Here is a 13,094-nt window from a genome sequence, read left to right as displayed (position 1 = left end):
TTAACTCCACTCAGATTGTTACTCCATGCCAGCTGTCAATGTTCCTGTACTGGTTCAGTTCGTTCCTGAATCTTTTTGGTGACCTGTCTCTTCCTGCAAGCAGCTAAGTCCCCGATTGTTATTTTCTGTTCATTGTTCTCTTGTCCAGCTTGCTTTCATGATTTTGCTTTGCTAGCTGGAAGCTCTGGGATGCAGAGTGGCACCTCCGCACCGTAAGTCGGTGCGGGGGGTCTTTTTGCACACTTGGCGTGGTCTTTTGTAGTTTTTTGTGCTGACCGCAAAGATACCTTTCCTATCCTCTGTCTGTTTAGTAAGTCTGGCCTCCCTTTGCTAAAACCTGTTTCATTTCTGTGTTTGTGACTTTCATCTTTACTCACAGTTAATATTTGTGGGGGGCTGCCTTTTCCTTTGGGGAAATTTCTCTGAGGCAAGGTAGGCTTTATTTTCTATCTCTAGGGCTAGCTAGTTCTTAGGCTGTGTCGAGGCGTCTAGGCCATGTCAGGTACGCTCCACGGCTATTTCTAGTTGTGTGATAGGATTAGGGATTGCGGTCAGCAGAGTTCCCACTTCCCAGAGCTTGTCCTGTATCGGTTTAACCATCAGGTCATTTCGGGTGCTCCTAACCACCAGGTCCATAACAGCAAACATAACACCATCTGTAATAAAGCTGAAGTTGAAAAGAGGATGGCTTCTACAAATGGATAATGATCCTAAACACAGGTCAAAATCCACAATAGACTACCTCAAAGGGCACAAGCTGGAGGTTTTACAATGGCCCTCACAGTCCCCTGATCTGAACACCATTGAAAATCTGTGGCTGCACATCAAAATAGCAGTGCATGCAAGACGACCCAGAAATCTCTCAGAACTGGAAGAATTTTCCAAAGAAGAATGGATGAAAAGCCCTCAAACAAGAATTGAAAGATTATTGTCTAGCTACAAAAAGCGTTTACAAGCTGTGATACTTTCAAAAGGGGGTGCTATTAGCTACTCGCCCTGCAGGGTGTCCAAACTTTTGCATCTGCCCATTTTCCTTTTTGTAATTTTTAAAATGTAAAAGATGAAAATATATTTACTTTTTTTGCCTAAAATACATAGGAAATGGTCATCTTTTCACTTTAGGCTTTTTAGAGATTATTTCATCTTCAACTTGCTTAACTGTTCACAATAACAGTAATTTTGACCAGGGGTGCCCAAACTTATGCATTCACTGTAAATGTGCAAGGCTCGAAATTAATAAAAAATATATTCTGTATTGGACAACAAATTAATTAAAATATACAAAAAGAGATACAAAATTCAGACATATAAAATACTAAAGTTAGGTAAGTGATAATAACAAAACTCCCTTGTGTGAATACTACAAATCAATACAGAATTACAATATATTATGTGCAATCGTATAGTATTGAGGATGGACACTTAAAAGGTACAAGCCAAAATAGCCAGTGCTGTATAAGTTAAAGTTCTTTAAGGTACATACGGATAAACAGGGAGAGAATGATATCACATGAAAGTTCACATAATGATAATAATGCACAGTGTCCTGGAGTCCACTTTACGTATCCAAGAAAATTCACCTGGCGTGCGTTTCGCTTCAAGCTTTGTCAGGGGGTGCTGTGATATGGGTATGGCATAAAGTATGGGTGCATCTTCCACAGGGAGTATCACTCAGTTTTCTCTGAGGAAAACCGTGCTCCATCAAGTTCAGTTAAGCATTCAGGACTTGATGTAATTAAAGGGAACCTGTCATATAGATCCCTCCACTTCTTTTATATCGCCAGTGATGGTTTTAAGAAGTAGGAAATGTGTTTTCCTTATTTTCTGCTGTCTAAACCTAATGGTGCGTTTTATAGTGAGGTGTATCCTATAGTCTGAAAAATACGGTGCTTTGGGAAGATAAAAATGTATTAATATTGACATACCTTCATAGACTATAAAGGCTGACATCGATAATAGTGTTTTCAATTGGCACATTATGTGCTATTCAGTACTATTCTCTGTGAAGGAGATGCAGCTCCCTAGTACTCCCCTCCCTTCTGGGACGCTATGTCACAGATCAGGGAGCGTGGCTTGCTATTGGCATCTAATACAAGCCAGCCTCCTGATAACTGCTCCTCCACGCAGTCACTGATTATGGGGTGGGGATTGCATTGCTTGTAATGCACACCACACCCCCTGACCAAGCCTGATGTGCGCGGTTTGTAATGTCATTCCATCCTGCTCATCCTGGGTGAGTGTCCCTGTTGTCCATCCCTGCTTTTTCACAGCTTATCTATGAAAGTTATAGCTCCCCTCCACACTCCTTGGCATTTCACAGGTAAGATGTATAGCTGCACGCTGTATCACTCCCATAGTCTTCTCCCTCCTCCCCCCGATACAGCACACACTTTTTAGCAAGTTTTTTTTCTTGCTAAAAAGTGCATCTTATAGTCCAAATAAAATGGTAACTACAATGGGAAATTCATTTTTTTTTATCAGAGTATGTGAAGGACCCAAATAGCACACAAGATGCAAAAGCCCCAATGTTAAATGCAGCTAAAGCTTCCTTTGTTTTAGGAAGCTTTAGGGTACTGTCACACAGTGGCACTTTTGTCGCTACGACGGTACGATTCGTGACGTTCCAGCGATATCCATACGATATCGCTGTGTCTGACACGCAGCAGCGATCAGGGATCCTGCTGAGAATCGTACGTCGTAGCAGATCATTTGGAACATTCTTTCGTCGCTGGATCTCCCGCTGTCATCGCTGGATCGGTGTCTGTGACACCGATCCAGCGATGTGTTCGCTTGTAACCATTGTTTACCCTGGTTACCAGCGTAAATGTAAAAAAAAAAAAAAACAGTACATACTTACATTCCGTTGTCCGTCAGGTCCCTCGCCGTCTGCTTCCCGCACTCACTGACTGCCGGCCGTAAAGTGAAAGCAGAGCACAGCGGTGACGTCACCGCTGTGCTGTGCTTTCACATTACGGCCGGCAGTCAGTGAGTGCGGGAAGCAGACGGCAAGGGACAGACACCGGAATGTAAGTATGTACTGTTTTTTTTTTTTTACGCTGGTAACCAGGGTAAACATCAGGTTACTAAGCGCGGCCCTGCGCTTAGTAACCCGATGTTTACCCTGGTTACCCGGGGACCTCGGCATCGTTGGTCGCTGGAGAGCTGTCTGTGTGACAGCTCTCCAGCGACCACACTACGACTTACCAACGATCACGGCCAGGTCGTATCGCTGGTCGTGATCGTTGGTAAATCGTATAGTGTGACGGTACCCTTAGCTGTATTTAACATTGTAAATAAATGTGTCATTAACCCCTTAGCGACCGCCGATACGCCTTTTAACGGCGGCCGCTAAGGGTACTTAAACCACAGCGCCGTTAATTAACGGCGCTGTGGAAAAAGTAAATAGCGCCCCCCAGGGGCCGATTTTCTCCAGGGTCTCGGCTGCCGGGGGTAGCCGAGACCCCAGAGAACATGATTCGGGTTTTTTTTAACCCACTCCGCATTTGCGATCACCGGTAATTAACCGTTTACCGGCGATCGCAAAAAAAAAAACAAAAAAAAACGCGATCTCTTTAATTTCTCTGTCCTCCGATGTGATCGCACATCGGAGGACAGAGAAAAGGGGTCCCAGGTGGCCCCCCAATACTCACCTAGCTCCCCCGATGCTCCTCGTGTCTCCCGGTGGGCGCCGCCATCTTCAAAATGGCGGGCGCATGCGCAGTGCGCCCGCCACCGGGAGAATCTTTGGGGTCTCGGCTGCCGGGGGTAGCCGAGACCCCAAAGAGCATGATCGGGGTCGGTTTTACCGACCCCTGTTTTGCGATCGCCGGTAATTAACTGTTTACCGGCGACCGCAAAAAAAAAAAAAAAAAAAAAGTAAAGTGTAATTCTCTGTCCTCTGATGTGATCGCACATCAGAGGACAGAGAAATAGGGGGATTCGGGGACCCTACAATACTCACCTGTGTCCCTGGATCCTCTTGCTGCTCCTCCTGGCCGACGGCAGAAGAAAATGGCGGGCGCATGCCCAGTGCGCCCGCCATCTGTCTCCATCTGCCGGCCGGCAGGAGAACAGCAGTTAGGGTTAGGGGTAGGGTTAGGTTAGGGGTAGGGTTAGGGGTAGGGCTAGGGTTAGGGCTAAATTTAGGGTTGGGGCTAAATTTAGGGTTGGGGCTAAATTTAGGGTTAGCGTTGGGGCTAAATTTAGGGTTAGGCTTCTTTCACACTTACGTCGGTACAGGGCCGTCGCAATGCGTCGGCCCGACATACCGACGCACGTTGTGAAAATTGTGCACAACATGGGCAGCAGCTGTAGTTTTTCAACGCATCCGCTGCCCAATCTATGTCCTGGGGAGGAGGGGGCGGAGTTACGGCCACGCATGCGCGGTCAGAAATGGCGGATGCGACGTACAAAAAAACGTTTCATTGAAAGTTTTTTTGTGCCGACGCTGCGCCAAAACACAACTGATCCAGTGCACGACGGACGCGACGTGTGGCCATCCGTCACGATCCGTCGGCAATATAAGTCTATGGGCAAAAAACGCATGCTGCGGGCACATTTGCAGGATCCGTTTCTTGTCCAAAACGACGGATTGCGACGGAATGCCAAACGACGCAAGTGTGAAAGTAGCCTTAGGGCTATGGTTAGGGTTGGGGCTAAAGTTAGGGCTAGGGTTGGGGCTAAAGTTAGGGTTAGAGCTGGGATTAGGGTTAGGGTTTGGATTAGGGTTGGTATTAGGGTTAGGGTTGGCATTAGGGTTACGCTTGGGATTAGGGTTAGGTTTGGGATTAGGGTTAAGGTTAGGGTTGTGATTAGGGGTGTATTGGGATTAGGGTTAGGTTTGAAGTTAGGGTTGAGATTAGGATTAGGGGTGTGTTGGATTTAGGGTTTTGATTAGGGTTATGGTTAGGGTTGACATTAGGGTTGTTTTGGGGTAAGGGTTGTGATTATGGTTACGGTTAGTGATTAGGATTATGGATCAGGCTGGGATTAGGGTTAGGGGTGTGTTGGGGTTAGGGTTGGAGCTAGAATTGGGGGGTTTCCACTGTTTAGGTACATCAGGGGGTCTCCAAACAGGACAGCCAATTTTCAAAAAGTCAAATGGTGCTCCCTCCCTTCTGAGCTCTGCCGTGCGCCCAAACAGTGGGTTACCCCCACATATGGGGCATCAGCGTACTCGGGATTAATTGGACAACAACTTCTGGGGTCCAATTTCTCTTGTTACCCTTGTGAAAATAAAAACTTGGGGGGCTACAATATCTTTTTTGTGAAAAAAAAAATATTTTTTATTTTCACGACTCTGCATTCTAAACTTCTGTGAAGCACTTGGGCATTCAAAGTTCTCACCAAACATCTAGATAAGTTCCTTGGGGGGTCTAGTTTCCAAAATGGGGTCACTTGTGGGGGGTTACTACAGTTTAGGTATATCAGGGGCTCTGCAATCGCAACATAATGCCCACAGACCATTCTATCAAAGTCTGCATTCCAAAAAAGGTGCTCCTTCCCTTCCGAGCTCTGCCGTGCGCCCAAACAGTGGTTTACCCCCACATATGGGGTACCAGCATACTCAGGACAAATTGGACAACAACTTTTGGGGTCCAATTTCTCTTGTTACCCTTGTGAAAATAAAAACTTGGGGGCTAAAAAATCTTTTTTGTGGAAAAAAAAAATATTTTTTATTTTCACGGCTCTGCATTATAAACTTCTGTGAAGCACTTGGGCATTCAAGGTTCTCACCACACATCTAGATAAGTTCCATGGGGGGTCTAGTTTCCAAAATGGGGTCACTTGTGGGGGATTTCTACTGTTTAGGCACATCAGGGGCTCTCCAAACGCGACATGGCGTCCAATCTCAATTCCAGCCAATTCTACATTGAAAAAGTAAAACGGCACTCCTTCTTTTCCAAGCTCTGCGGTGCGCCCTAACAGTGGTTTACCCCCACATATTGGGTATCAGCGTACTCAGGAGAAATTGCACAACAACTTTTGTGGTCTAATTTCTCCTGTTACCCTTGTGAAAATAAAAATTTGTGGGCAAAAAGATCATTTTTGTAGAAAAAATGCGATTTTTTTTTTCACGGCTCTACATTATAAACTTCTGTGAAGCACATGGGGGTTCAAAGTGCTCACCACACATCTAGATATGTTCCTTAAGGGGTCTAGTTTCCAAAATGGGGTCACTTGTGGGGGGTTTCCACTGTTTAGGCACATCAGAGGCTCTCCAAACGCGACATGGCGTCCAATCTCAATTCCAGCCAATTCTACATTGAAAAAGTAAAACGGCGCTCCTTCACTTCCAAGCTCTGCGGTGCGCCCAAACAGTGGTTTACCCTCACATATGGGGTATCGACGTATTCAGGAGAAATCGCACAACAACTTTTGTGGTCTAATTACTCCTGTTACCCTTGTGAAAATAATAATTTTTAGGCGAAAAGATCATTTTTGTGTAAACAAAAGCGATTTTTTATTTTCACGGCTCTACGTTATAAACTTCTGTGAAGCACTTGGGGGTTCAAAGTGCTCACCACACATCTAGATAAGTTCCTTAAGGGGTCTAGTTTCCAAAATGGTGTCACTTGTGGGGAGTTTCCACTGTTTAGGCACATCAGGGGCTCTCTAAACGTGACATGGCGTCCGATCTCAATTCCAGCCAATTCTGCATTGAAAAAGTCAAACGGCGCTCCTTCACTTCTAAGTTCTGCGGTGCGCCCAAAAAGTGGTTTACCCCCACATATGGGGTATTGGCGTATTCAGGAGAAATTGCATAACAAAATTTATGGTTACATTTCTGTTTTTACACTTGTGAAAATGAAAAAAATGGTTCTGAATTAAGATGTTTGCAAAAAAAAGTTAAATGTTCATTTTTTCCTTCCACATTGTTTCAGTTCCTGTGAAGCACGTAAAGGGTTAATAAACTTCTTGAATGTGGTTTTGAGAACCTTGAGGGGTGTAGTTTTTAGAATGGTGTCACACTTCATTATTTTCTATCATATAGACCAGTGATTTTCAACCTTTTTTGAGCCGCGGCACACTTTTTATACTTAAAAAATCCCGAGGCACACCACCAACCAAAATGGCACAAAATGGTGCGTCCAGGTTTGAGATGAAAGTCTGCAGTCATTCTATGTGACTGCAGGCTTCTGAATTCTCACAGCGCACACACTGCACACTTTTAGGATTCTCCCTTGCCGGTGGCCAGAGTGGACGGTCATGACAGCACAAGTATGTGATTTGGATACTTCTGGCCACATTCTAACTAGACGTGTCCGGCCTCAGTCAATTCATTTTCATTGAATGAGGCCACACATGTCTAGTCAGCACGTGACCGCATGTATATAAATCACCAACATCAGAGAATTATGATAGCAGTGTGCACTGTGAGAATTCAGAAGTCTGCAGTCACATAGTATGACTGCAGACTCATCACAACCTTGGACATCCCCTTTAATGTTCCTAACAAATAAAAATGAGAATTAGTATCACAAAAAAAAACACATTTACATCCAGGTACCTGATAGATGACGTTGTTTGTGGAGTCGCCTCTTTCTTTTCATCTTCACCTTGTCCAGATGCCATGATGACTCTTCTCATCCACCGGCAGAGCTCGTTTCTGCAGACTTCCATCTTCTCCTGTCTTCTGCAGCACATCCCGACACAACACCCTTAAAGATAGCAGTGTTATTATAATGCTCCGGAATAACAATATCTGCCCTAGGCTGAGCCCCTGAGTAAATAATTGCCCCTCACTTTATTCCCAGCACATAATATGACCCTCACTGTCCCTCTTATGGTACATGCCATCCACACTACCCTCTCTCTCTTTTCCATACTTCACACTGCCTTCTCATACGGTGTCCCTCATAGACAGCCCAGTCTCTCTACTGTGCCCCTTCATTACACTCCTCCTACTTGGCATACTGTCTCCTCCTGGCTGTTACCCTCACACTACTCAGTATCTATTATGTGTCCACTCACACTTTCATCCCCCTATACTGTCTGCACACATTTCTAATAGCCTCCTCCTGTACATCCCCCCCCCTGCTAACATACCCCTTTGCTCTCTCCATATTTCCTCCTCACACATTCCCCCCTCACACATTCCCCCGACTCCCCATAATGTCCTCACACATCCCATCACCGTTGCTCCCAGTACTGTCAGCACACATTTTTCCCCTCGCTACTATGTCCACCCCCATCTCCCCACTCACCCCCACAGAATATATCCACTGCCCTTCCGATAGAATAAATCCATCCCCTTCCACAGAATAAATGCACCCTGCCCCACACATGCTAAATAAATTCCAGCCCCCCCCCACGTACACACTGAATAAATCCCCCCCACACACTGAATAAATCCCCCCACACACTGAATAAATCCCCCACACACACACTGAATAAATCCCCCCCACACACTGAATAAATCCCCCCCACACACTGAATAAATCCCCCCCACACACTGAATAAATCCCCCCCACACACTGAATAAATCCCCCCACACACTGAATAAATCCCCCCCACACACTGAATAAATCCCCCCCACACACTGAATAAATCCCCCCCACACACTGAATAAATCCCCCCCACACACTGAATAAATCCCCCCACACACTGAATAAATCCCCCCGCTCACTGAATAAATCCCCCCGCTCACTGAATAAATCCCCCCACACACTGAATAAATCCCCCCACTCACTGAATAAATCCCCCCACACACTGAATAAATCCCCCCCACACACTGAATAAATCCCCCCCACACACTGAATAAATCCCCCCCACACACTGAATAAATCCCCCCCACACACTGAATAAATCCCCCCCACACACTGAATAAATCCCCCCCACACACTGAATAAATCCCCCCCACACACTGAATAAATCCCCACACACTTAATAAATCCCCCCACACACTTAATAAATCCCCCCCACACACTGAATAAATCCCCACACACTTAATAAATCCCCCCACACACTTAATAAATCCCCCCACACACTTAATAAATCCCCCCACACACTTAATAAATCCCCCCACACACTTAATAAATCCCCCCACACACTTAATAAATCCCCCCACACACTTAATAAATCCCCCCCACACACTGAATAAATCCCCCCCACACACTGAATAAATCCCCCCCACACACTGAATAAATCCCCCCCACACACTGAATAAATCCCCACACACTTAATAAATCCCCCCCACACACTTAATAAATCCCCCCACACACTTAATAAATCCCCCCACACACTTAATAAATCCCCCCACACACTTAATAAATCCCCCCACACACTTAATAAATCCCCCCACACACTTAATAAATCCCCCCCACACACTGAATAAATCCCCCCCACACACTGAATAAATCCCCCCCACACACTGAATAAATCCCCCCCACACACTGAATAAATCCCCACACACTTAATAAATCCCCCCACACACTTAATAAATCCCCCCACACACTTAATAAATCCCCCCACACACTTAATAAATCCCCCCACACACTTAATAAATCCCCCCACATACTCCCCATAAACCCGCCCCACGCTGAACCTTCGGTGTCTCCAGCTCCACAACTACAGGAGCACTTCCCACCAGGTCTCTTCTTTCTCCTGCACGCCGGATAGTGACGCCAGCAGCGTGATCACATGACTTGATGACACTGCTGGCGTCGCTCTGACCCAGCGGTCAGAGCCTCAATTGTACTTGCAGCTGGTAGATGTCTGCGAGTACAATTGATCTCCAGGAGCCGGCGCGCTGCAGCTTTTCTGTGCCGGCTGTCAGCTTGACCGTCGGCACAGAGAACAGCTGACTCCCGTTCCCCGCGGCACACCCGACCATGTGTCGCGGCACACTGGTTGAAAAACACTGATATAGACCCCTCAAAATGACTTCAAATGTGATGTGGTCCCTAAAAAAAAATGGTGTTGTAAAAATGAGAAATTGCTGGTCAACTTTTAACCCTTATAACTCCCTAACAAAAAAAAAATTTGTTTCCAAAATTGTGCTGATGTAAAGTAGACATGTGGGAAATGTTATTTATTAACTATTTTTCGTGACATATCTCTCTGATTTAAGGGCATAAAAATACAAAGCTTGAAAACTGCAAAATTTTAAAAATGTTCGCCATATTTCCGTTTTTTTCATAAATAATCGCAAGTAATATCGAATAAATGTTACCACTAACATGAATTACAATATGTCACGAAAAAACAATCTCAGAATCAGCGGGATCCGTTGAAGTGTTCCAGAGTTATAACCTCATAAAGTGACAGTGGTCAGAATTGCAAAAATTGGCTCGGTCATTAAGTACCAAATTGGCTCTGTCACTAAGGGGTTAAAGGGACCCTGTCACGTGGTACATGCAGTCCACTTAGAGAATGATATATAGGTTTGTTGGAAAAGATTCAGTATAACTTGTATTTTATTAATTGGAATCCCTGATGTTTGTATGTATATGAGTCCAGTGGGCGGTCCTACTAGCGATTGACATCTATCTCTGCATACAATGAAGACTATCAATCACTAGTAAGACTGCCCACTGGACTCGTATACATACAAACATCAGGGATTTCAATAAATAAAATTCAAGTTTTACTGAAACTTTTTCCAGAAAAGTGTATACTCATCTGATCATCTCCTCATTCTCCTCTATAACGTCCTGCCTGCAGATCAGATTTTCAAACTGACAGTTTCCCTTTAAGCATATAGATATATTGTATTTGGCATTTACTCGAGGTCTGTGTTTGTTTTTGGTAGATCACCGACACAAACGTCTTACCCAGTCTTCAGGAATTCATCCAAAACAAGTCAAAGTTAGACACAAATCTTCTCAATCTGCTGAGCTGGATTCTGTCGGAGAAACTATTCACCATCAGATGCCTTAAAAAGGAAAAGGTAAAGTTGATCGGAAAGTTTCGCTTGCCTTCTTCAAGGGTTGTCTCCTGAAGACAGCCACAGTCCACATGCCCTATGCCACACTGTTCCCATTCAGCCACGTTATGCTCCCAGCCATCTGACTATCCTCCTGGCAATACTACATACAATGTCAATGTCTGGATGGGCATGGCTTCTCACACCAAAATCAGCTGCTTGCTCTTTAAAAGGGATTGTCTCTGATTAAAGGTGCGTAGCCACATAGTTCTGTTAAATGCTTTAAGATTAGGCTATGTATGGGACTGTACAGGATGGACTCTTGTCTCTATGCAGGAAGATGGGATAGCGTCGTGGTGCAAGTCATTCATTATCCAACCAGTTCTATTGTGTGATCACAGACTCCGATGTATTTTTGTCTTCAGTCATTATTAGCTTCTGATACTTATGAGATTTGGATGTTTGAAACTTCAGCTCATCATGTTGTTTCTTTTTACACTTTCTTGGTTTATTTCTTATTTTTGATAAATTCCAATACTGATGCATTCACATACAGCAGAAAGTTCTCTGCAAAATCTATTCCATACATGTGAATAGGGTTGTTTCTGCAGCGTGTGCATGGAATTCTGCACAGATTAATGGAACAATCGTAAAAATGTTCTAACAGATCTGACTCATGTGAATTGAGCCTAACGGCTATCCTTCATGTCCGTATATTGAGGACATACTTCAGCCTCGTGTTAAGGCCGTCCTTCCCTTACTGTTTCAGTTCGAGGACATCCAGGCCCTGCCCGGCTCTCCCTGTCTCGCTCTGCCCACTCCTGACTTCCTGTTTGAAATAGAGTATTGCGAGAAGCTGAACGCCAAATTCCAGGAGATCCGTGGCGAGAAGGAGGTGATGTATGCCCTGCACGGCAGCCGGCTGGAGAACTTCCATTCCATACTGCACAATGGCTTGCACTGCCATCTGAACAAGGTAGGACATAGCAGCAGATAAGATGCAGAGATCGCACATTTTTGCCATTTATGCACAACCTAAGGCTGGTTTCACATTTGCGTTTTTTGCCGCAGCGTTTGTACCGCATATAAACGCATGCGTCGTGTTTTTCTATATTTAACATTAAAAACGCATGCGGTTTTTTTTGTTCTCGTTTTGCCGCGTTTGACGACGCATGCGTCTTTTTGTCGCTTGCGGCTTGGCGCGGAAATGCAACATGTAGTATTTTTAGAGAAGTCTATTTGCCGCCAGGAAACGCATGCGTTCGATTGCGCACGGTTTGCGTAAAAAAAAAAGCATTGCTGTCTATGTAAACGCATGCGTTTTTAAGCACATACGTTTCGTTGCATTTTTGAACGCATGCGTTTCAATAGAGAAAAACAAGTCTAAACACTGATAAGCCACCCCCCACCATCAAGGTGATAAAGGTATCCAAACCCTAACCCTAACCCTAGCCCTAATGGGAAAATGGAAATAAATACATTTTTTTTAATTTTTCCCTAACTAAGGAGTTGATGAAGGGGGGTTTATTTCTATTTATAAGGGGTTTTCTAGTGGATTTTTATGATTGGCCTCTGTCACACACTGAAAGACGCTTTTTATTCCCAAAAATATTTTTTGCGTTACCACATTTTGAGAGCTATAATTTTTCCATATTTTGGTCCACAGAGTCATGTGAGGTCTTGTTTTTTGCAGGATGAGTTGACATTTTTATTGGTAACATTTTCGGGCGCGTGACATTTTTGATTGCTTTTCCGATTTTTGTGAAGCAGAATGAACGAAAACCAGCTTGTGAAAAGCGCAAACGCAGGAAAAAACGCATGTAAACACGTACAAACGCGGCATTTTTTTAACTGCATGCGACAACGTATGCGTCTAAAAAACGCAGCATTTGTACGCGTTTACATGCGTTTTTTTCACCACTTGCGGATGCGTTTTAAACGCTGCGGATTTAAACGCAAATGTGAAACCAGCCTAACATATACTGCTTAGTCTGAAAAACGTGCTGTAGTATCATATTTTAGAAAATAATTATTTTTGGGGGAGAACGTGCTTCTCTAGACTATTTACCACTGTACTCTAGATCTTTGTATGTAAATCTCCTGTTGATTTTGGTATTTTCTCTAAAAAAAAAATCTATCATGTAGTTAATGTTTAGCAGTCTGTGTGCATAAATTGTGTGCAGACTTTTTCCATTCTATTTCCACAAAACGTGGCCGTCATCTATTC

At 44.3% G+C, this 13,094-nt stretch overlaps 1 protein-coding gene across 1 annotated transcript in view; it reads left to right on the top strand.

Moving 5' to 3' along the window:
* The window catches only part of PARP16 (poly(ADP-ribose) polymerase family member 16), a 69,385-nt gene that overhangs the window by 23,829 nt on the left and 32,462 nt on the right, over window positions 1-13,094 (top strand). Inside the window, exons 3-4 of the mRNA XM_069766357.1 lie at window positions 10,754-10,891; window positions 11,637-11,843. Of these exons, the coding sequence (XP_069622458.1) occupies window positions 10,754-10,891; window positions 11,637-11,843 (345 nt within the window). The remainder of the gene's footprint in view (window positions 1-10,753; window positions 10,892-11,636; window positions 11,844-13,094) is intronic.

The sequence above is a fragment of the Ranitomeya imitator genome, chromosome 4, assembly GCF_032444005.1.
Source record: "Ranitomeya imitator isolate aRanImi1 chromosome 4, aRanImi1.pri, whole genome shotgun sequence".
NCBI classification, from domain to species: Eukaryota; Metazoa; Chordata; class Amphibia; order Anura; family Dendrobatidae; genus Ranitomeya; species Ranitomeya imitator.
This window is presented reverse-complemented; position numbering and strand designations above follow the sequence as displayed.